We start from the raw sequence: 25,186 nt of genomic DNA on the forward strand, positions 1-25,186 counted from the left end.
ATGGACGGATGGATGATGGATGGATGATGGATGGACGATGGACAGATGATGGATGCGCACAGATGGATAGGTGAATGAGGGGATGGGTGGAAGGATGGATGGGTGGCTGGCTGGCTGCGTGGGTGGCTGGTGATAGCCTCATGTTTGTCTCTTCCCTCACAGATGCTGCAGGACATACAGACTCTCTCTCTGAGGCATGGAAGCCGGGGGCCTATTGACATCCAACACCCCTCTCTCTGGGAGTCCCCAAATCATTTTCAGAATAGCTGTAAGGAGGGCCATGGGGTGCCTGGGTGGCTCAGTTGGTTAAGCATCAGCCTTTAGCTCATATCATGATCCTGGTGTCCTGGGATCAAACCCTGTGATGGGCTCCCTGCTCAGTGGGGAGTCTGCTTCTCCTTCTGCCCCTCCCCCTGTTTGTGCTCTCTCTCTCTCTCTCTCAAATAAATACGTAAAATCTTAAAAAAAAAAAAAAAAAAAAAAAGAGTGCCATGGTGGAGTCATCCTTTTAGCCATTTCCACACTTTGTGGCTGACACCACTCAAGTTGGAGGGAGGAGACTCCCAGGCCAGCTGCTTGTCCACGGGAGCCCAAGCCAGTGGCCCGCTGTTCCCCTGTGACACGGCTCTCTGCCAGTTCTCCCTCTGACTACCTACTACTTTTTGGTCTTCTGTTTACATGCTTCCTGCTGCTCGATCTGCTGTGGATCTCTCAGCAGCGGGGTCTCTGCTCTTCTCCCTGTATTAACTCCCACCAAATCCAACAAGGGAGTTTCAGAGCCTCCCAGCTGCCTGCAAGTTAGAGTCCAAACAAGGCACATGAGCCCTTTCCAGCGGGACAACCACCTGCCTTCAGAGCCTCGTCCCTCAGGGCTCCAGCCATTTTCTCTGTCCCCACCATGCCTTCTGAGGCTACCCAGTCCTGCTGGGGACACAATTCCCTCTTTGCTCAAATCTGTCACCCTTCAAGACCTGGCTCAGGTTTGAAGTCCTCTAAAGCCTTCCCATAAACTGCTCCTTTCAGAAAATGTGGGAAAACCAAAAAAGTCTGAAGAATAAAATGAAAATTGCCCATCACGATTCCACAACCTAGAAATGACCACTATTCATATTTCTCATCTTTTTTTTTCCATGATCATATTTTTAATATGGCTGAGATCACGGTTTTATATTGTTATTCCCATGTATCATTTTCTCTTAAACAACTTTCTGTACTATTGGATTTTTTATGGTAAACATCATTTAAAATATTTGCATATTCCTTAACTCATTTTCCTAGGTGTTTGCATTTGTTGGTAACAGATTCACAGACCATACAATTCACTCTTCTAAAGTGTACAATGCAATGGTGTTTGGTATACTCACGCAGCAGTGCAAGCATCACCATAATCAATCTTAGAGCATTTTCATCGCCCCAAAAAGAAACCCCATACTCAGTAACTATCACCCCCTACTTCCCCAGCCTCCACCCCAGCTCTTGAGAACCACTAATCTACTTTCCGCCTTAGTAGATTTGCCTATGCCGGATACTTTGTATAAATGAACTCATATAATATGTGGTCTTTTGTGACTGGCCTCTGTCACTCAGTGCGAGGGTCTCTGCTTCTGCTGTGTATACTATGTATCAGTATTTTATTCCTTTCTATGTCCAAATAATATTCCACTGTCTGGAGATGCCACATTTTATTTATCCATTCGTTTGGATATTCATTTGGACATTTGGATTGTTCCTACATTTTGACTGTTAGGAATAACGCTGCTATGGGTAGTCATGTACCAGTGTTCATGTGGACACAGGTTCTCAGTTGCCTTTGTATATACCTAGGAATGGAGCAGCTGGGTCGGACGGTAACTGCGTTTAACCTTTGAGTAACTGTCAGACTGTTTGTCCAAAGGGGCAGCACCATTTCAAATTCCCTCCAGCAGTGCGTGAGCATCCTGATTTTTCCACATCCTTGCCAGTAATTGTTACTGTCTTTTTGATTCTAGCCATCCTAGTGGGTGTGAAGTGGTAGCTCATTGTGCTTTTGGGTTGCATTTCCCTGAGGGCTAGGGATGTTCAGCATCTTTTCATGCGCCCATTGGCCATTTGTAGATCTTCTTTGGAGAAACGTTTTCAGGTCTTTGCCCATTTTTTAATTGGGTCATTTGCCTTTTTATCATGAGTTGTAAGTGTTCTTTTTATATTTTAGATATGATTCCCTATGAAGATAAATGATTTGTAAATATTTTCTTCTAATTGTCTTTTCACTTTCTTGATAGTGTACTTTGAAGCACAAAGGTTTTTAATGCTGATGAAGTCCAATTTATCGATTTTTTTTTCTTTTGTTACTTGTGCTTTTGGTGTCTGAAGAAACCACTGTCAAATCCAAGGTCGTGAAAATTATGCCTATGTTTTTTCCTAAGATTTTTATAGTTCAAGCTCTGACATTTAGGTTTTTTAGTTTATTTTTGCATATGGTATAAGGAAGAGGTCCAACTTCATTTTTTTGTACGTTGATATCCAACTGTCCCAGCACCATTTGTTGAGAAACTATATTTCCTATTGAATTATTGTGGCCTTTTTATCAAAAATTAATTGATCATAGATATATGGTTTTTTTTCTGGACTCTCGATTCTTTTTCATCCTTATGCCAGTAGCACATGGTCTTGATTATTATTTTGTAGTAAGTGTTGAAATCAGAAAATATGAGTCCTGGGGTGCCTGGGTGGCTCAGTCGTTAAGCGTCTGCCTTCGGCTCAGGTCATGATCCCAGGGTCCTGGGATCGAGCCCCGCGTCGGGCTCTCCGCTCGGCGGGAAGCCTGCTTCTCCCTCTCCCACTCCCCCTGCTTATGTTCCCTCTCTCGCTGTGTCTCTCTCTCTCTGTCAAATAAATAAATATAATCTTTAAAAAAAAAAAAAGAAAAGAAAATATGAGTCCTCCAACTTGGTTGTTCTTTTGCAAGACTGATTTGGCTTTTCTGGTCCCCCTGAGTTTCCACACGAATTTTAGGAACAGTTTGTCAATTTCTAGAAAGAAGCCTTAAATCCGTAGATCAATTTGGGGAGTACTGCCATCTTAACAATCTTTTCTTCTAGTCCATTGATATGGGATATCTTCTACTCATTTGGATTTTCTTTAATTTCCCTGAGAATGTTTTGCAGTTTCCAGAGCATAAATTTTGCATTTCTCTTGTTCAGCTTAGGCCTAAGTATTTCTACTCTCTTGGATACTCTTGTAAATGGAATTGTTTTCTTAAGTTCATTTTCCGGTTGTTCACAGCAAGTATGTAGAAATACAGATGATTTGTGTCTATTCAGTTTGTATCTTGTAATCTTGTTGTGTGCATTTATTAGTTCTAATGGTTTTTAGTGGATTCCTTAGGATTTTCCATATACAAGATCATGTCATCTGCAAATATAGTTTTACTTCTTCCCTTCCAATCTAGATGCCTTTTATTTCCTTTTCTCATCTGACTGCCCTGACTAGATCCTCTAGTACAATGCTGAATAGCAATGGGGAGATGGCTATCCTTGTCCTGTTCCTGACTTTAGGGGAAAAGCATATAGTCTTTCCTCATTAAGTATGATGCTAGCTTGAGTTGTTTGTCACTGCCCTTCATTAGGTTAAGGAAGGTCCCTTCTAGTTGGTTGCATGTTTTTATCATGAAAGTGTGCTGGATTTTACCAGATACTTTTCCTACATATTTTTGATGATCTTTTTTTCTTTATTCTACCACTATGGTGTGTTGCAATAATTACTTTTCAGATATTAAACCACTCTTGCATGCCAGGGATAAGCCTCCCTTGGTAATGGTGTATAATTCTGTATAATGATGCTGGGTTCCGTTTGCTAGTATCTTATTGGGGATTTTTGCATCTATATGCAAAACATTGGCCTGTAATTTTATTTCCTTGTATGTTCTTTGTTCACTTTTGGTATCCAGGTGATACTAGCCACTTAGAATGAGTTAGGAAATGTTCCCTCTTCCCTTAGAAAGAAATTGATATTCATTCCCTATATGTTTGGTAGATTTCACAGCAAAGCCATCTGGGCCTGGGCTTTTTTTTTTTTTTTTTTTGTGGGTAGTTTTCTGCTTACTAATTCAGTCTCTTGTAAGTTGATTCAGATTTTCTTTCTCTCAAGTCAGTTTCAGTAGTTTGCATCTTTCTAGAAATTTGTCCACTTCACCTAAGTTATCTGATTGATCAGCATATAATTGTTCATCGTATTCTTTTATAATCCTTTGTACTCATGAAAGATTAGTAATAATGTTCCCTCTTTCATTTCTGATCCTAGCCACTCGAGTCTTCTTTTTCTTGATCAATCTAGCTAAAGGTCTGTCAGTTTTGTTGATCTTTTCACACACCCAAATTTGGATTTGTTTCTTTTATCTATTGTTTTTTCTATTCTCTATTTCATTCATTTCTGCTGTGACCTTTATTATTTCCTCCCATCTGCTTGCTTTAGGTTTAATTTGCTCTTCTTTTTCTAGTGTCATAAGCTGGAAGACCGGGCCTATAGCCAGCCCTGGCTACAAATGACCCTGGGTAAGGAGAATGGAATAGTCGCACCTGATAGAAAGCAATTGTGAATTGTACCCCTGGGGACAATAGTCAGTAAGGAAGAAGCGGGAATGGCTACAGAGAGGGTAAATACCGGGTCCGCATAGCGCCCTGCCTCTGTAAAGACAAAGTTTATCCCTGGCCTACTCCCACACCTGTGTCTGAGCCAGCTGGACATCAAGGAGAAGGATAAAACCACAGCAGCTTCAGACAGGCTAAGGCATCCACCATGAAACCACAGAGAAGCAAAAACATGAAAAGCCAGGATCCTCATCCAAGTTCAGCCATGGAAGATTTTCCAGTTGCTTTGAATGCACTAGCCTGGAAACAATAGCCAGCTGCACTGGCCCCCGCCTCTATAATGGTTCCCACACAGCCTACACAATAAGGCCCAACTCCCTTAGCGTGTCAAGTACAGCTGGTACAAACGATTGTGTCCCCCCAGCATTCATATGTCGAAGCCCTAACCTCCAGTATAACTGTATTTAGAGATAAGGCCTTTAAGGAGGTAATTCAGGTTCAATGAGATGATAAGGATGGGGCCCCAATCCAGTAGGACTGTTGCCCTTATAAGGAGAGAGACACCAGGAATGTGCACACAGAGGGAAGACCATGTGAAGAGAGAGCAAAAAGGTGGCAGTCTATAAGGCAGGAAGATAGCTCTCACCAGAAACCAACCACGCCAGCACCTCGATCTTGGACTTCCAATCTCCAGGACTGTGAAAAAATTAATTTCTGTTGTCTCAGCCACTGGGTCTGTGATCTTCTGTTACGGCATCCTTAACCAACAAATACAATAGCCATTCAAACCCAGGCTCCCAAACAAACCATTCCAAACTCATCTTCTGCCATGTTCTTTAGACTACAGTTTCTGAAGAATGCCTGTCATTTTCAGAACATACTTCCATGCCTGGAGGAAAGGACTCCCTCCTGCCTGGAGGAAAGGAATGCCCCGTTCCACCTTCAAGAGCCAGTGTAAACTTCTCTCTGAAACCCCGACACGGAGTGTATGGCGCCCACTGGAACTGCCCCCTCGGTACCTGTGCACGGATGTGTTTGAGGGCGGGGACAGAGCTGCTTCGTTCCTGTATCGCCAGACTAGAAGGGGGTACAGCACAGGCAGGGTGTTCAGAAGGAACTCGGGCGTTCAAGGTGCGCACTCAAACAGGCCGGAGTCTCCGTGCCACATCGTGGGCCCTCCAACACTGCCTAGCATGCCCCTGAGCTGGCACCTGGAGCTCAGCTAATCCTGCTGAATCATCTCCCCACATCAAACAAGGAGGCAGTCCTCACGTCCAGATTCTGGCATCCACTCTGACTTTGAGGCTAAAGTGGAAACCCCTCTCTGCCATCTTGCAGGCCTCACTCGCACGTGCCTTTTCACATACAGAATTTTACCTCCAAGTTGAATTGGCTAAAACACAGCCACCTGGTATCTCGGGGGACTACCCACGGGGAATATTCTTATTCTAGGTGTTACCAGCGCCTGCAGGGATACATCTGGATTTTGGCACTCCATTTCCTGAACAAAAAGTCAGCCCCTCTGATCTGCACTCAGTGGAAATATTCTGTTCTTTTCCTTGAAAACCATGCCAGAAGGGACTTTGGAGAATCATCTAACCCAATCATCCATCTGACTCTAAATATGAGAAGTTCATCTATTCATTCAAGAAACATGTTTAAATCCCTTATTTTGTGCCAGGAATGAAACTCTACGAGGGGGGAGCACTGGAGAAGAGAGAATAACACTAAACATGACTGGGGGCCTGGGTGGCGCAGTCGGTTGAGCATCCGACTCTTGGTTTGGGCTCAGGTCATGATCTCAGGGTCATTAGATCGAGCCCCGTGCCTGGCTCCCCACTCAGCATGGAGTGAGCTTGAGATTCTCTCTCCTCCTTTCCCCCTGCCCCACCCACCACTCACTCACACACACACTCTCTCTCAAATAAATAAATAAAATCTTAAAAACAAAACAAAACAATGTAAACATGACTTCTGCCCTGGAGAAGCTCAGGGGCTGTTCTACTATCATAAGATGCAAAGTGTTCTAGAGTTATATAAAATGCAAAACCCTCTGGGAACTTGCCTGAAGGTCTAAGAAACGGTACCTTGTCTAAAGCTACTCAGAGGCAGAGGCAGAAATAAAACTTCAAGGCTGGTTTCCTGACTCTTAGGACAAAGATCTTTTCCCCATATGGTAGAATGTCAAAAGTGACCTCATTTATGTCTTTCCCTCGTCCTTGTTCCTTGGATGTGCCCTCGCATACCACCTCTGGGCTGACTCACTCTGATGGTGGGACCCTTGCACGCTGCACCCCAGCAGAGACTTGAAAAGCACTTGCACGCTGGGGTTTGCTCTCTCGTTGCTCTTGAAACATTGCCACCCTAAGAAGAATCTGAGCTAGCCTGATTAAGGGTGCCAGACCGCATGCAGAAGAACTGACAAGCTCCTGCCAACAGCATGCTGCTACCAGCACTGTGAGTAAAACCATCTGAGACCAGCAACCCCTAGCTGGCCCTCCAGGGCCCACAGAGCCAGCAGCTGACCACAGATGCATGAGGAAGCCCAGCCAAGGTCAGCAGAAGAACTGGCCAGCTGAGCCCAGCACAAATCGCCAATCCACAGAATCTTGAGCTAACTACATGTTGCTACACAGCAACAGATGACTAATGCACCCAGGACTGCCCCACCCACTCCAGATGTAGTAAAGGGCAGGATGGCACTTGTACGAGTTAACCGAGTCTCTTGCAAGAGAAACACTTCCACAGCACCCTAATACACAATCAGGACCAAAGGAGACATACGTGCCCAAGACAGAAATGTCTTAAGATACAGACTACTGGAAATGGAGTAGATGCTTCTACTTAGGTTTGCTTGCACTGACTTCCAGCCTTACTTGCCAAGGCTGGTTTGGTCTCCCTGCCAGGCAAGAGCGTACCTCACATACTGTCATGGAGCTCTCACTTGAGATAAATGTGTCTCATGGTCCTAACTATGCATTATCTCAAAAAGAATTTCACCACCAACAGCTCAATTGTGGCTTTCTTGGTTCCTTTACCTTGTAAACTAAGCACCCAGCATCTATTTCTATTAAACTTCTGTTATTTAGGGAGTTTGAAATCTCACTGAAATGGAACTGAGGCGTTTTTGTTTTAAGTCATCCCTGCACCCAATGTGGGGCTCCACTCAAGACCCCGAGATCGAGAGTTGCACGCTCCACCGGCTGAGCCAGCCAGATGCCTCAAGACAGAAATGAATGGTTGTTTAACTGTTAAGGAAAAAAAAAAAAAACTGTAAATAGGCTGAAGACTGAGGGAAAGCATGTAGCCTGTGGTCACGGGGAAGAGCTGTAAAGGTGGAATTTATAAAAATCATTCTTGCGGGGCACCTGGGTGCCTCAGTCGGTTAAGCGTCTGCCTTCAGCTTCAGGTCATGATCTCAGGGTCTTGAGATCGAACCCGGCATTGGGCTCCCTACTCAGCGAGGAGTCTGCTTCTACCTCTACCTCTCCCTCTGCACCCCCCCACCCACCTCCACCCCGCTCATGCTCTCTCTGTGTCTCAAAGAAATAAATAAAAAATCTTTAAAAAAATCATTATTGCTTTCACTGTAGGGCTTATGTGGCTGATGCTTGCCAGGAGGGTGGTGGGAAGTAAGGGATAATGGTGGGTAACAGACAAGCCCACCACACAGTCCTTCCTCACAGCCTGCCAGACTGATGGTGGAGGCAGCCAAAGAGATCAAACTAAGTAATAAGAGCCCACACTCACACCTCATTTACTACGTGCCCGACATGAACTCTGACACATACCTGACCTGTACAACCACCCTAGGGAAAAGGTGCTGGTGCCCCCCATTTTAGGGATGCAGAGATTGGTCAAGGAAGGCCTAGAGCCCCACGCCTCGTCCACAAGGACCTGGTCTGTTCCCTGCGGTCTGGCCCACGCTGTTCACTGCGCTATCTTGCTTTGCATCCCAGAGAGACCGGCTTTCCCTGAAACGTATCTCTTCAAGATCAACTGAACAGGATAAACAGAGCAAAACTTCCCCAACATCTAAAGGAAGCAATTTCCTTGCCAGGGGTCTTCCACCTTTAACCTAGTAGTGTGCAGGTGGCCTGGGGAAACTGACCTGCCTTGACAAGACGAGATTAACCAGAGGCTACATGAGACCAAAGATAAGGTTTTCTCCTTGCCTTCAAGCTTTTTCTCCTTCTGTTCTTCCTCCTCCTGCCCCCTCTGTATTGGGGGGCCCCATACCTCCTCTGCCACAACTTCCTCTTATTCTCCTAGAGGCTTTCTGGGCTTCTCTTCCTCCTAGAATGTATCCCCCTTCTCGTGGGGCCCCTAAGTGAGTCTCCTGCCATCTTTCTGCAGTCCCTCGACCCCCATTACTCAGCATCCTGGGGTATCGCCTAGGTGCCCACATGCTTCTATCCACTGAAAACAGAACCACCAAAATGGAGATGTTGTCGAAAGGCTTCCAGCAGTGAGGAGGGAGGTGGCCACTCAGGCCTCTCCAAGCCCTGCCCCAAACTGGACATCTGTTGAAATCCCTACTGTGAAGGGGCTACCTTGTGGCTACCTTGCGGCAAACCCATGAGAAGAAGGCATGGGAGCAACTCCTGGGAGAACATGGCACAGAGGAGAGTGTGCAGGCAGGACCCTGCCCCTGGGCCCACGCCAACCCCCCTAGGTGACCTCATGTTTACCCTCTGAGCCTCAGTCTTCCTAACTGAAAAATGATGACACCTGTACAGAGCCTTGGGGGTCAGGGACCCCCATTTTGAGAGTCTGATGGAGCCTGCAATCCACCTTCCTTTCCAGAAAACTGCATATACTTAACATACCCATGATGTCAAAAGGCCCACAGACTCTAACCTAAAACTCTCCACCACCTACTTGGGGAAGTCCCCAGGGCTAGGAAGAGCTGGGGAACTCTAAGGAAACCTTAGCACTCAAGTCTGACTTCCTCCACCAGAAGAGAGATAGCTCTGCTAGTGACATGCTCACATGTCCCTTTCCTCTTTCGGAATAGATTCATTCACTCATTAACACATGTTCATCAAGCTCCTGCAGAGGGTTAGCCACTGTTCTGGGCACCAGGGACACCACACGCATGTGCAGAGAAACAAAACACTGGCACACCTGCATTTTGGTGGGAGAAGCACACCACCATCTCAGGAATCTAAGCCTTGCTCTGGGCCATTGCGCCCGACATCTGCTCTCTGGAGGGAGCAGCATGAGGGGACAGACGCATGAGTGTCCTCAAGTAACACAGGTGTGCCTTCACAAAGTGATCCATTTCCATCCTGACCACTGTGAATCCTGCCCTATGGAAATGTAAATATTTCTGGTTTTGGAAACTTGTTCAAGGAAAAGGAAGGTCCAATTCCCCTCAATCCTAACACCAACTGAAAATATATTTTTCCAAACCTTCTTTCTTTCCTTCTGTTCATCCCTCTTCTCTTCCTTCCTCCCAGCTCCCTCCCACCCTCCCTCCCTCCTTCCTTTCTTTCCTTCCAGAAATGAGGATAGAGCTGTGATCCCATGAGAAACAGCTTGTTTACACCTTTTTGAGGAGGGGGAGGCATGGTGTTTCATCACTGCACACAGGAGAATTTGCTGGGTGCCAAGAGAAGAAAGGAATGGTCAGCACATCCGGCAGCTGCAAATGGAGTGACAGGGCTCACAGCTCTTGTCGAGGCCCTCCTGGCTCCACACAGCCCCCTGCTGTGTGTGTCTCCAACACAGAGAGAACAATGTCACCCCCAGTCCCTCAGTGACCACCATCAACATCCCCACCCCCACCCCCAATGAACAAGGCTGTGTGAAATGAAAAGAACCTCCTACCAACAAGAACCTTGGATGACCCTAAAATATGGGACAAGGGTTGTCTTGTAATCTCAGCTGTAAAAATTCGCACCACTGAAGACCATTTCCTCCATTTATATAATAACCAATGGTTTGGCTTGCATTCACGGACAGAGTGCTTCTGGGATTAAGATCTAAACCTCGAAGGTGTCGATAAACAGACAGTGGTGGACAACGGGTGCTATTCAGGAAGCAGCTTATTTTGCTATTTTTTTCTAAGATTCCACTGCAAAACAAAGCCAGATTTGTATCTGCAGAACATTCTTATAGTAACTGGAAGAAATTATCCCTTAACGAAGCTGTTGGAAAAATCAACTGCAAGAATAGCAGCCGGCCCTTCCTCTGGCCATCAGAAGATCTTTGCTATTCGAAGAGTCTTAAAAAAAAGAAACCGCCCAGAAGAGATGCCCTATTTAAAAATAAGGCATTTTGCTATGCTATAACAAAGGCAGAAACATCAGAAAGAGAAACAACAGCTCATATAAGAGAAAGAAACTTCTGGAAATTCTTAAAATAGGCAAAAGAAAATCAAATTGCTAAGGAAAAGTTGATTGATCTGATCAAAAATTGTGTCATTGCTATAAATTCAGAATGAGGTCCACTTTCTCAGAGTTTAGGTGTAAATTTCGTAAAACAACCCATTAAGTCAAAGGTGCTTCATTTTTGAGTCCTCATTGTGGAGAGCCAATGTAAGACAGGATTCCTTTCTCACCTTCATGAAAATGAACTTGTCCCCATCATTAATATTTTCTTGGGAATTAGGTTTGCTTGGCCATGCTCCCTCTCCTCCGTTTCTCCTACTGGTTTATTCCAGGGATGCTCCAGGGAAGGGTCCCATGGGGCCCCACCTGTCCTCAACGTCAGAGAGTAGAGCGGGCATCTTCATAGCAGAGATAATAAGGGGTGTGTGGGGAAGGAGAACCCTGTATTCCCCATGCACCTGTCACTTGGGGAGGCACCTAGGAGCTATCCTTCCCCGTCTCTACCGCCATCATCAACAGGAGTGGGCAACTTTAGTTCTTCCACTGCTATCACATGGAACCACTACTATGTGGGGACTCAGCCCTCTTCACCTGTCCCCTGGATTATGGCAAACACCTCCAACCAGCTGGCTGTCCAAGTTACAAGTCTGACTACAGCACTTCTGGCTTAAAACTTACCAACAGGGCTCCCACCCCCTGAAGGTTCAAGGCCAAGCCTGTAGCTCAGCCCGCAGCCTCCCCCACCCACCCCACCCCCCAGAGCTTTGTCCCCTACCACCTCTCTAGCTTCATTAGGTTCCTGCCTTCTGCCCCAGTAATACCACTGCTGGGGCTCCTGAACATCTCATGCAGCCCACGCATTCCTGCCTCGGCTCCCTGCTATGCCCTTCTTGAAGGTTAAGGGCACTAGCTGGAAGGATGAGTAGGAGCTGAAATCCAGCCCACATTCTGTTTCCTAAGCCACACACCTGAAGGGCTGGGTCTACCTGGATGGACCCCCTTTCCTCATTTGCACAAAGGCTCTGCAGGGCCCAGCTGTTTCCTATCTCTAGGGGCTTGCCACATCACATCACAATTTTCCATGTGTTCACCTACCCCACCCCTACATCAAACAAAGCGGTCTTTGCCACCCTCTCCCCACCCTGGTGCCCAACACAATGCCTTGAGCATGTAGACGTCAATAACTAAACGTTGGCCAAACGGGCTGGTTGAATGGGAGCGTGACTGTGGCTGAGCAAGAAGAGCAGGGAGGTGAGCCCTAACAGCCTGTCTTGCTACAGAGGCTTCCAAAGAGCCCAAGAACTATGCTAGCGCCTTACAGCTTGGGGGCAGGTCTCAGGGGCTGGGTGTGGGGGGAGCTGGACTGTCCTCACACCCATGGAGACCAACAGAATGGAGTTCAAAATGGCTCCTTGTAGGGACAAAGAAGGGATGTGATCTGGTCCACCCTGAGGATGTAGCAACCAAAGGTAAGTGATGCAGTGACACCTAGTCCCGCAGGTGGCAGGAGTTCAGAGTGGGGAGAGGTCATGAGAGCTGCAGGAGGCAGCAGGGGACATAGGAGGAGGCGGAAACACTCAAAGCTATAAGCAGAACTCGTGGAATCTTGCCCAGAACACGCAATTAATGCCCTAGGCTGGGGGAAGGGACAGGGACACTAAATAACTGACTTACAACCTGGTTAGAAAACCGAAGGGGGAGGGGAGCACAGGAAAAGCCAGTCTGATCTATGAGAACAAAATTCCAGAAGGCAATAGGGATCAAAATTATGTCCAGCCAGATGGTGGAGACGCTGCATCCCCAGGGTCCGGATCCAGTTGGCTGGGAGGAGCCCTTATCTTCTGGGGCCACTGGGGCCACGCCCAAGGGGCTGGTGGTTGATGTGAGGAGGACATTATGAGGGTGGCAGGAAGGGAGTGTGTTTTGTAACGTTTAAATATATCCCAGCTTTGAGGAATCACTTCTTCTCCAGGTAAATTTGCATAGGTGGGAGGAATTGTCCTAAAGCGGCATTGCCCAAAATTGCGGCTACAGGTTGTGAAGGCTTCGTGGAGAAAGGGATCAGTGCGACCCAGGGCAGAGGTAGAGGATGTCAGCTGAGCCCCTCTCTGGGGAATAAGGGATAAGGAGAGGAGTAGCGGGAGCAGGGACCTGGGTTTATTGATTCTAGATCCACTGACAATGGCCAAGGCTAAGAACTTGGGGAGGTTCCAGAAACGATGCCACGTGACCCTTGTTAGTCCCTTTCCTGCCATATGCCCCATTTCCAGCCTCCACACCATGTCACCAAGAGGAAAGTCCTGAAAACCGCACCAACGGCGCACCGCCTCGGATGCAGCCCAGACTGGTGGAATGGCGGGGGGAGAGGCAGTGGCACCCATGTGCGGGCGTGGCTGCGGGGTGACTGGTGGGGAAAAGCCAGGTTACTGAGACCGAAGTCAGATGCCAGAAAGGCAAAGAGCACAAAGCCAGCAAGGTCTGGAGAAGGAACTCCAGGGGCTTCTGTTCTGGAAGTTCTCTGAAAATGTAGGGGAATTTGGAACAAAATGCTAAATGAAATTTTCAAAAATGAGTCCCTTGTGAATTCCAGCAAGTCTCCAGGGAAGGTGTGTGCATCGGGACCTCTGCGAGCGAGGGGCAAGGGACAACCACACTTTGGAACAGCTCCCCTAATAGACCAGTTGTTATCACCATGGAAGCTAGAGACAGGAACACTTGTCCGCTCTTCAGACCTGAGGGGCTGCCCAGAGACCAAGCACATGGAGGGAAGTATCAGCTTTAAAGAAAGATGAAGGGCACTGATGTATGTAGCCAACACACGCCCACTGCGGATAATCAGGCCAACACGCTGTGGCCCAGGTCTAGAACTAGGCATCTGCTGGGGACCGCAGCTGCACCATCACACAGGTGCAGGGGGGCCCCGGCCCTCCTCATCACACAGAATCAAAGGAAGCCTTGAAATCCTCAAACTGAGTATGGTTTCCGACCACGTGGGGCAGGCGCACCTTCACTGTTCTGAGCGTGGTGGGGTAACATGCCGAAGCTGACGTTTAATGTTGTCCTTTAATAGACTAAGGGTCACATGGCAGACTGAATGCAAAGGGGCTAAATGCTACTCCAGTGCACAGGAGCTCACAAGGCAACCCAAGCCCCACCGGGCGGAGGGGTGGGGGGCTGTCTCCGTCTCCCTGCTGACATCAGGGCTGGAAATGTGCTGAAGAACCGGTATCGTCAAAGTCCGAGACACCGCATCTGGATAAAGCATCCACGCCCCCCAGGGCCTCCCAAGATTTTTGGTTTCCAAACGATCCGTATCTTTCATCTATTTCCCACTTCCACTAATTATGAGCAAACGATTAGGGAGAATTCATTATTCTTTTACTCTTTACTGCAGGATGAAGTGATCTTCAACCTTAATGAGAAATGAAAGAATTGATCAGGAAGACGCTACTTAAAGAGACGAAGGTCTGTCTTTCTCAGTGGTGCATTAAGAGCAACTGACTTGGAGCCAGAGGGTTCTGAACTGAATCCAGCTACGCTAGCTGGGTCATCTTAGGCCTGTTCTCCCACGTGTAGAATGGAAAGAGTCATGGTAACATTTACCTCACAGGTTGATGTGAGGTCCAATGCAAAGCAGTGCAACCAAGAGGGGTGCACACAGACCCTCTGTGTAAGGTGACACCTGGGGTGGCTTTGGAGGTCTCAAGGTCCTCTGGGAGAAAGATTTTTTTTTTTTAATGGAGCAGAGCGGAAGGACAGAGAGAAGGTGACATTTGTCTGGGTTTTCCCCACAGACGGTAGAACAGAGAAGGCCCTGAGCTTAACTGGGAAAGGGCCTTGAGGACACTCCCCAGAGGGTACAGACTGAGGCCAGTGGTGACCTGCTGTCCCCTCCCCCTTCCTGAAAGCAATAGGCAACAGTGTTGAAACTCCACAGCGGAGATGTTCCAGAGCGCACAGGAAGGCAGGGCTGCACAGTAGCTGCTGGCTGCCCGAGCAGCTGCTCTCGGTTATTAAGACATGGACATGTTCTCGTAGCAGTTGGTATAAACCTCTGCCTTGAGGCCCTCACCACTCCCCATCACTCTGGCTGCCATGATCCCTCCTCCAGGAAGCTCTAGCCCTCCTCAATATCCAGAGATGCCACCACAGGGTTAACACCTGCCACAGGGGGCCTCCCGGAATTTCTCATTGGTCGGGACTGCTGGTGAAATGGTTTGAAGATCACCCCTGACATTGGCCCCAACTCCCTACGATCTGTATCATCTCCATGGGGTAGAGGCAGAGTAGATGGGGGGTGGCCCCTCCCCCGGTCACATTTCTCTCCCAACTCCCAGGACCCAACTGCCTCAGCCACCCACCTACTTTCTTACTGCCATCGGCAACCACTACAACGCAAACCCTGACTTCCCAGAGACAGCTCAGTTCAAACTACGGGGGGTGGGGGTGTTGCTGCTTCTAAGTGGAGTAAAAGCTAAGGAGCAGACAGAATTCCCCACAGCACCACGTCAGCGTGGAGATTGTGAAAACCATTCATGGCCAAGGAAGGGCAGCCAATTCGGCCATTCCCGACCCACTCGCCCACCGCCCTGCAAGGCCCCAGCCAGACACCCAAGGCCCTCCTTATTTCATTGACCTCGAACTAAGATGGCCTCCCCACTCAACCAAGGAAAACTCCCAAAGTCCGGGACCTGGACATTAAAAATGTGTACTTCCAATTCTTTGTCCTCTTTTTGTAAATTGATCAAATAATGCACCACATACCACAAAGTTCTTAGAAATTGAACTGAGAATATGCAATTCTACAGCCAGTTAAGTCAGAGTGGAGAATAAGTCAGAATGGAGAATTAATGATAATGCTTGACAACCCTTTCTCTCCCTCCCTCCCCCTCTCTCTCCCCACCCCCAACTTCCTCCCTCCTTCCTTCCCTCCCTTCCCCACTCTCTCCATCTGACACGTATGCAGACATACACACTCTCTTCTCGAGGAAATCTTCAAGAAAGGTATTGCCAGAACAGGTAGGAATTATTACCAGTCCATTATGAGAGCCAGTTTACAGCTGCCCTGAAGCTATGATTTAAACCAGGTCTTTAAAAGTCCCCATCTCGGGGCGCCTGGGTGGCTCAGTTGGTTAAGCGACTGCCTTCGGCTCAGGTCATGATCCTGGAGTCCCTGGATCGAGTCCCGCATCGGGCTCCCTGCTTGGCAGGGAGCCTGCTTCTCCCTCTGGCCCTCCCCCCTCTCATGTGCTCTCTGTCTCTCTCATTCTCTCTGTCTCAGATAAATAAATAAAATCTTTAAAAAAAAAAAAAAAGGTTAAAAGTCCCCATCTCTGTGTTTTTAATGGGCAGCTACCTGGATTACCTTGTTGAAAATATAGGAGAGACTCTCTGGCTGTGCTAGGGTCAGGTGATTACTGAAACACAAAGAGAGACATAATCCACCTTAGACCGTGTCCCCTAGGAGACCAGAGGCCTTCGAGGCAGGTAAAATATCCATGGGACAGGAGATGCTCACCCGTCACCAGTCCAATTGGTTACCACAAATAATTTCTTTCCCTGAATAACACAAACAAGCAGGGTTTTCCCTGTTTTGTACAAGAGGAGGGGAGCAGCCGGAGACCAGCTGTCTGATGATGTATAGTCCCAACGCCTGTTTCTAATAGCAAGACAAATCCTTGATGGAAAATGTACAAAGTAATTGAGCTGGCAAGAAATCAGAAGGAAATACCCAGGCCCCTTTCTTCCTAGTTGTACACGTATGAGACCTCGGAAGCTCATAACCAAGCAGGAAAGAGAACGAAGATTACTCTATTGATACAGTTTTGATTTTCTTATCTGCTTAGGTGGCTTTCTGGAGTTGTTGGGTTTGATTTTTAGAGGAATGCCTGTACCACAGGAAATCAATTTCAGTACAAAAAATAAAGTCATGTGGAATTTTTGAACAGTGCCATACGGTGGAATCCGTATCCTGGTTGTTATAATGAAAATAGAACTCCTGCTTCTTAATTAAAAAAAAAAAAAAGATCAAGTATAAATCTCAGCTTTGTTAGCACTGCTGTGCCTGACGTGAAGTAGGTCATGAGGAAAGTGGCCCCAGAGGAGATGCTACATGAAGAAGGAGGAGAGGCAGGTGAGAATGTGCCCGTGTGCACATGGGGCAGCACTCTGGGCCAGACTTACTTGGGTGTGCCCGTCGGTTTCCAGTACCTGCAGAACAGGTACTGTCCGTCGGCATTGACCAGGTGAGGCAGGTCCTGGTATGGAACGCTCTGCGGGGTCTGCCTGGGAGAACTTTCCTCCGGCATTCTGAAAGGATCTGCAAGTCCTTGAAAGAAAAGAGGACATATTTCAAAGTCAGAAATATGGTAAAACACACAGAGATGGGGAGAAAAGCCTTGTTTGGTGTCAGTAATATTTTTTAAGCGGTTAAAAAAAAAACAAAAAACCCTCCATTTCAAAGATTTTTAAAAACCCATATATTTCTTGCAATCTCTCCGAGACTGAAAAATCCCATTTGTTCTTAAGAAAATGCTCACTTTATTTTTTAAGTGCCTCATTACAGCTTTTTCCCCCTTCCCATCTGTGTTTATTTTAAATCATTTCAGGAAACTTCATCTTAAAGACTATTTTAGCTGTAATCAAGTGGAAATTACAGTCAGCTCTGTGGGTATAAAGACCCAGCTGCAAGAAGACCCATCTATCTTAAAATCCCCAAGGAAGTTTCAAAGGGGCACAATAATGAGGTGGATGATACTCCAATTAATTCCTCCTGTCTGAAATTCCAAAGATTCCATGACAAACCTGTTTCCATCATGTCCTGGTTTTTGCATTCCACAACCACGACAGCATGAAGGATCAGAGCCAGGCAAATAAGGGCTGTTCCCTCATCTCGGCCGTCACAGGGCAGCATTCAAGCAGCTCCGGAGCCCCTGTCCCCTACCCTGCGCCCTGCCCCCAGAGCCTGCCTTTCGGGCTTTAGGGGTGCGGAGCCCGGGAGCCTGCTACCAGCTCGCACTGACAAGCTCTCCGGGGCTCCCCTCCTTCCCCAGGGGCGGGAGAACAGGCGCCTGAGATGCCCCACTACTAGTTTAGGTCATTACTTTCCTTACACAAACCGATGGAGGGGTTCGGGGACCAGAGGGGCTCGCGAGCCCCGGGAAACTGGGAAACTAGCTCCGCGCACACCGAGGCACCTCGCACACGCACAAATGCGGGTCCCCGAGGCAAAGTCACCCCCGAGGCTCCTGACAAACTTTGCTTCCTGCCTGTCTCCGACAGCGCAGGGAATGGAGCCCTGCAGCTGTCACTGGGAAAGCCACCGGAAAAACCAGGAGACTTCGCCGAGCGTGTGCACGGGGACGGCGGGGACCGGGAAGATGGAGTTGACGGGGACAAGTTGGTTTGGGGGCTGGTGCGAGGGAGCAGGGGAGGGCGCGCGCACACACGCGCACACACAGACACGCGCACCACAGACACGCGCGCACACACGCGCGCGCACCAGGGGGCGCGGGAGCCCACGCCGAGCGCGCGGGGGACCCCCGAGGCTGCTCCCCACCCCTGGGGACGGCACTTGCTGGCTGGGGCGGGGGCCGGGAGGCAGTTACCGGGGCCACGAGCGCCGCTGTCGCGTTCCCCGAGCGCCGTGGGTCCTCGTCTGCGGCGGGCCGGTGCCGGGCCAAGCTGCGCGCCGCCGGCTCCGCGGCGACAGGGCGCGGCGTCTGCGCTGCCACTTTATCCCCGGGCCGGCTCGGCGGCGGGGGCGGCCCGAGGTGGGTGGGGACGCGCGGGACAGGCGGGCGGTGCGGAGAGGCGGCGCCCGGGGCCCACGTGTGCCCGGCCCGCGGGGAGGAGCTGGGGGCACAGCCCGCGGACCCGGCCACGCGCTCCTCCCCGCCCGGCCTCGCGGGAGGCCGCGCCCCGGGGTGGCGGCCTGGGGACCGTCACGAGGCCTGGAACCCAGCCGGGCTCACCCGAGTGTCAGCGCGGCAGGACTCGCCACACCCACGCGCAACACACCTAGCGCACACAGACCCACGTAGGGACACGAACGCACACCACACACACAGACAGCAAACGCACACGGACTACATGCGTGCACAGACCCACACCCAGATACTACACATACAGCCACAGAAAACACACATGCAGATGCTACATGTTCACAAGGACACACACCACACATGCAGGCATGCATAGACGTCCCCACAGATACACAGGCATGGACACATGGGGACGCACAAACATACCACATGCACAGACACACAAACGCATACATACTCAATACACAAAGCAGACATGCGACATCCACAGAGATACACAAACCCACATAGGCACACATAGAAAGGAACACAGAGTGACACGCTCATGCACACAGACACCCATAGACCTCCCCAAGCATACAAACATGACATGCACATATGGGCAGACAGTCATATTGTGCGCGCGCATGCGCGCACACACACACTCATATACAGACATATTCACATACCCCCAGAGAGACACACATGGTCAGACACACACATAAAAAGCTAGGGTGGGGGTGCACAGCTCCCCAGGAGGTAGGGTAGGGGCAGACTGGTGTAGGCCTTGTCCCTCTACTTTCATCCCCAGCAACCTTCCCCAGGTCCCAGGAGGTGGGCCCCCAGACGAAATCTCTGGGGCATCTACACAGGCCAGGGGCAGGTCTGAACAGTGTCCAGTACAACTAGCAGTGTAGCTTAGAGTCCAGATCACCTGTTCTAGCTCCTCCGTCCTGTGGGCCTTAATCTCCTCACCTGTAGCCTGGGTACAATACCTGTGTGACAAATGTCCCCAGCTCACACTGACCTCAGCTGGCCTTTGTGCCTTTCCTTCTTTCACAAATAACTTTACACCATAGCAATGTTGAAAAGAACTGCTGTCCTCCAGAAACTGGTATCTCAATGTCACATTGTGTGAGTGCAGGGGGCCCAGGCTGCCTAGAGCCTGTGATCTAACTTAAGAAGTAAAACAATAGCCTTTGAGAAGCTATGAGTTTTAAGTGCCGCCCAGTGGCTCAGCCAGCTCTCTGGCCTCAAGCAGTTCACCAGGCCCGGGACAGAGAAGGGGTAGCTAAATGACTTCTCCGAGGGGCAGTGTACAAGATCCATGCAGGACGTGTCTAGACGCGTCTAGAGGCAGCAGCCCTGGTGCAGGGAGCCGGGGGCGGGCCTTCAAGCTGGCCCTGCTAAGTACATTGTAGGCAATTTCTTCAAGGCGGGGCAATTGGGGATCTGATACAGGTCAAGGGGGCCCAGAGCCCACCCGTCTACCTTGGATGCTGCTGTTCTTTCGTTTTTTCCCAGCTCCAACATTCCAGAACTTTAAATAGACAGTGTGAAAGTTTGGAGGGCAGATTTTGTTGAAGTTTTCGCAGAACTTCCCTAGAGATGGTGGTACAGAGTTTGAAGATTTGCTTGCTCGGTTACCAGCATAAATGAGAGCGCGGTGTGCCGTCAGCAGGTTGGCAAACTGGGAGTTAAGAGATTGAGACTGTGCTGTTGTATATCTGGCTTTTCTTTTTTTTTTTTCCTAAGTAAACATTTTATTTTGAGATACTGGTAGATTCACATGCAGTTTGGTAACAAATAATACAGAGAAATGCTGTGTGTCCTTTACCCACTTTCCCCCAATGGTAACATCTTGGGAAACCGTAGGACAGTATCACAACCAGGATATTGACATTGATACAGTCAAGATGCAGAACGTTCCAGAACATTGTGCTGCGCTTTTGTAGCCTACCCCCATTTCCTTCATAATCCTTGGCAGGTGCTAATTTGTTCTCTGTTTCCAAAATTTTCTCATTTCGAGAACTTTTTATGACTTGAATCACACAGTATGTGACCTTTTAGGATTCACTGTTTTTGTTTAACATTTCCGGGTGGTTGTGTGTAGCATTCTAGGCTGTGGATGAACCACACAGTTCGTTGAGAGACTTTTGGGTCATTACCCCTATGGGCTATCACAAATAAAGCTGCTTTCGGCACTCGTGTAGAGGTTTTTGTGTGAACACGAGTCTTCATTTCCCAGGAGGGTAATTGCTGGGCCATATGGAAATTGCATGTTGTTTAAGATGCGATGTGTTCCAGAGTGGCCATGCCATTTCACATGCCCATCCGGAATGTGTGAGAGATCCAGTTTCTCAGCATCCTTGTTAGCATTCAGTGTTGTCTCTCTTTCTTTCCTTTAGCCTTGACCACCCCACTCTCTTTTCTCCTCTTCTCCCTCTGGGACTCGATGATCCGATGTTAGATCTCTTGTTATAGTCCCATAGGTCTCTGAGGCTCTCTTCGTTTGTTTTCCTGTCTATTTTCTCTCTGTTGTCCAGATGGGGTAATTTCTAGTGCCCTGTCTTCCAGTTCACCGCAGTGTTGGATGTGTTGAGCACGAGGTGCTTGTAGGGGAGGCTGGATTTGTGGGTCTCGAACTGAAGAGAACAGTCAGGCCAGAGATGTGGGAGTTGGCCCAGAAATGATCCTTGCGTCCGTGGGATGGAGCACACTCACCTCAGGAGAGTGGGCAGGCAGAGGTACAACTTGGCAGCCTGCGCACTGCTTCTGGTCCGAGGAGGTTGAGATTGGCCGTTGCTGTGCTTTCAAAATACTTGAATTACTAGCCAACATTCCATGTGATAGTGCTGGTCTCTGGATTTCCTCTAAAAGGCCAAAAGCCTGGCAATATGGGGCCACATTTGTGCCTGACGGTGGTCAGCATTGTGGCTGGATGGAAGCTGCCCTCTTCGGGTGGTGCACGCATCTGCCTGTCTGCCAGCCCCTCTGCTACACCCCCCTAAAGAAAAACTAACTCTCCAAATTGATTCTGTGAGACCAGGATTACCCTGATACTAAAACCAGATAAAGACAATACAAAAAAGAGAACTATAGGCCAATATCTCTGATGAATATAGTGCAAAACTCCTCAATAAAATATTAGCAAACCAAATCCAACAATACATTAAAAAGAATCATTCACCACAATCAAGTGGGCTTTATTCCCAGGTTGCAAGGGTGGTTCAATATTTGCAAATCAGTCAATGTGACACATCAATAAGACAAAGGATAAAAACCATATGATCACTTCAATAGATACAGAAAAAACATTTGACAAAGTACGACATCCATTCATGATAAAAACCCTCAACAAAGCAGGTTTAAAGGGAACATACCTCAATATAATAAAGGCCATACATACATGAAAAACCCACAGCTAACATCATATACAATGGGGAAAAACTGAGAGCTTTTTCCCTAAGGTCAGGAACAAGACCAGGATGTCCACTCTTACCACTTTTATTCAACATAGTACTGGAAGTCCTAGCCACAGCAATCAGACAAGAAAAAGGAATAATCCAAATTGGTAAGGATGAAGTAAAACTTACACTATTTGCAGATGGCATGATACTATATATAGAAAACCCTAAGTACTCCACCAAAAAACTACTAGAATTTAGTAAGGTCACAGGATACAAAATCAATGCACAGAAATCCATTGTATTTCTATACACTGATAATGAAGCAACAAAAAGAGAAATCAAGAAAGCAACCCCATTTACAGTTGCACCAATAAAATAAAGTAAAATAAAATAAAATAAAATACCTAGGAATAAACTTAACCAAGGAGGTAAAAGACCGGTACTCTGAACACTATAAAACATTAATGAAGAAATTGAAGACAACACAAACAAATGGAAAGACATTCCATGCTCATGGATTAGAAGAACAAATATTGCTAAAATGTTTATACTACCCAAAGCAATCTACAGATTTAATGCAATTCCTGTCAAAATAGCAACAGCATTTTTCACAGAACTAGAACAAATAATCCTAAAATTTATATGGAATCACGAAAGACCCTGAATAGCCAAAACAATCTTGAGAAAGAGAAACAAGGCTGGAGGTATAACAATTCCAGATTTCAAGTTATACTACAAAGCTGTAGTGATCAAGATAGTATGTTATGGGCACAAAAATAGACACATAGATCAATAGAACAGGATAGAAAGCTCAGAAACAAACCCATGATTATATGGCCAATTAATCTCCAACACATGAGGCAAGAATATGCAGTGGGAAAAAAACAGTCTCTTCAACAAATGGTGTTGGGAAAACCGGACAGCCATGCAAAAGAATGAAACTGGACCACTTTCTTACACCATACACAAAAATAAAGTCAAAATGGATTAAAGCCCTAAATGGAGATCCGAAACCATAAAAATCCTTGAAGAGAGCACAAGCAGGAACTTCTCTGACATCAGCCATACCAACATTGTTCTAGATAGGTCTCCTGAGGCAAAGGAAATGAAAGCAAAAATAAACTATTGGGACTATATCAAAATAAAAACTTCTGCACAGTGAAGGCAACAATTAACAAAACTAAAAGACAACCTACAGAATGGGAGAAAATATTTGCAAACGACATATCTGATAAAGGGTTAGTATCCAAAACATATAAAGAACTTATACAACTCAACACCCCCAAATCAAATAATCTGATTAAAATGGGCAGAAGACATGAACAGACATTTCTGCAAAGAAGATATCCAGATGGCCAACAGACACATGAGAAGATGCTCAACACCACTCATCATCAGGGAAATGTAAGTCAAAACTACAATGAATATCACCTCATACCTGTCAGAGTGGCTAAAATCAAAAACACAAACAACAAGTGTTGGCTAGGATGTGGAGAAAAAGGAACATTTGTGCACTGTTGGTGGGGCAACAACCAACAAAATTGGGGCAGCCACTGTGGAAAACAGTATAGAAGCTTCTCAGAATGTTACCCTATGATCCGGTAATCACACTACTACATATTTACCCAAAGAATTAAAAAACACTAATTCAGAGGGATACATGCATCCCTATGTTTATAGCAGTATTATTGACAATAGCCAAGATAAGGAAGCTGCCCAAGTGTCCAACAATTGGGGATGAAGGGATAAAGAAGATGTGATATATATATATGTGTGTGTATGTATACACATACATATATATACATACACAATGGAATATTATTCAACCATAAAAAGAGTGAAATCTTGCCATTTGCAATGACGTGGATGGAGCTAGAGAGTATAATGTTAAGCGAAATCAGTCAGAGAATGACAAACACCATATGATCTCACTCATATGTGGAATTTAAGGAACAAAACAAACAAGCAAAGGGGAAAAAGAGAGAGAGAGGCAAACCAAAAAACAGGTTCCATAACTATAGAGAACACACTGATGGTTACAAGAGTGGAGGTGGGTGGGGGGATGGCTGAAATAGGTGATGGGGATTAAGGAGGGTACTTGTTGTGATGAGCAGGGGGTGATGTATGGAAGTGTTGAATCACCATATTGTACACCTTAAACAAACATAACACTGTATGTTAACAATACTGGAAGCAAAATTCAAAAGAACAATAAAAAAGCTAACCCTTGAGTGTCTGATTTGTTTCACTGGGTCAGAACATGAGGAAGGGGGTAGGTTTTGGTGGTGGTCGATGAGGTGCTATGTGTAGTTCTGGGCTTTTGGCCTCTCTGGGACATCCAAGCCAAAGCCTGATGGGTAATAGCCGACACAGTAGGAGAGTCGGGACAGAGATGAGGGCCTGGAAGTCAGTGGTACTTGATGTCATGGGAACGGATTCAATTGCCCAGGAACCATGAACTTGGGGGGGCTGGGGTGAACCCAGGAGAGATCCTTGTGAGGAGAAGGGGGAGGATGGGGACAGGGAGAGTTTGCCAAGGTGACAGAAACAGAAGAAGATTACTTGGAAGGTGTATTTCACAGAATCTAAAGGTACAGCATGTTGTAAGAAGGACCAACAGGGCCAAATGCCATTCAGACGTCAAACAAGAGGACTAGAATGGGTTCAAGAGATTTAATGACAAGGAGGTCATTTGTAACCTTGGAGAGAACCCAGTTCATGGATTAACAAGGACGGAAGACAGTCTACACTGAGCTATGACGTGGGTCGAAAGTAAGTGGAGACAACTCTTTCCAGAAGTTTTGTGTGAAGAAGAGGCAGTGGTACATGGTGGCGAAGTCTGTGCATTTTGGAGCCAGACAACCTGGATTCAGTTCCCGGCTCTGGCGACTTGAACTTCACAATCTTGGGCGATTGGTTAACTTTCTTTATGCCTCTGCCAAAGGAGGATAATTAAGGATCCTGTCTAGCTCGTGAGACTGACTGGGATAGAGCAGGTTAGTTGCTTAGCACGACGCCTGGCATAGGGTAGGCAGGGTGTGAGACCATGTCACCATTGTTAAGTGAAGGGA

The 25,186-nt window shown here is 47.4% G+C and overlaps 1 protein-coding gene and 1 long non-coding RNA gene across 3 annotated transcripts in view; both read right to left on the reverse strand.

The window, feature by feature from the left end:
- The window catches only part of MGLL (monoglyceride lipase), a 113,851-nt gene extending 95,182 nt beyond the window's left edge, over positions 1–18,669 (reverse strand). Inside the window, exons 1-2 of one of the 2 annotated variants that reach the window (XM_045904205.3) lie at positions 18,511–18,669; positions 17,087–17,231 (exon numbers count right to left, since the gene is read on the reverse strand). In XM_045904205.3, the coding sequence (XP_045760161.1) occupies positions 17,087–17,211 (125 nt within the window). In that variant the 5' untranslated portion in view covers positions 17,212–17,231; positions 18,511–18,669. Of the gene's footprint in view, positions 1–17,086; positions 17,232–17,707; positions 17,731–18,510 lie in introns of those variants that run through there. The other variant, XM_045904207.3, reaches the window with a different exon arrangement.
- Positions 11,739–17,079, reverse strand: LOC135364423 (uncharacterized). Its single transcript, XR_010411508.1, has 2 exons — positions 16,269–17,079; positions 11,739–14,315 (listed from the first exon to the last, which is right to left on the reverse strand). It is a non-coding gene; the product is annotated as an uncharacterized LOC135364423 (long non-coding RNA).
- Positions 18,670–25,186: the final 6,517 nt, after the last annotated feature.

Source organism: Mirounga angustirostris, unplaced genomic scaffold, assembly GCF_029215605.1.
Source record: "Mirounga angustirostris isolate CCGP_5_RB_7025 unplaced genomic scaffold, mMirAng1.0.hap1 SCAF_1, whole genome shotgun sequence".
Lineage (NCBI taxonomy): Eukaryota > Metazoa > Chordata > Mammalia > Carnivora > Phocidae > Mirounga > Mirounga angustirostris.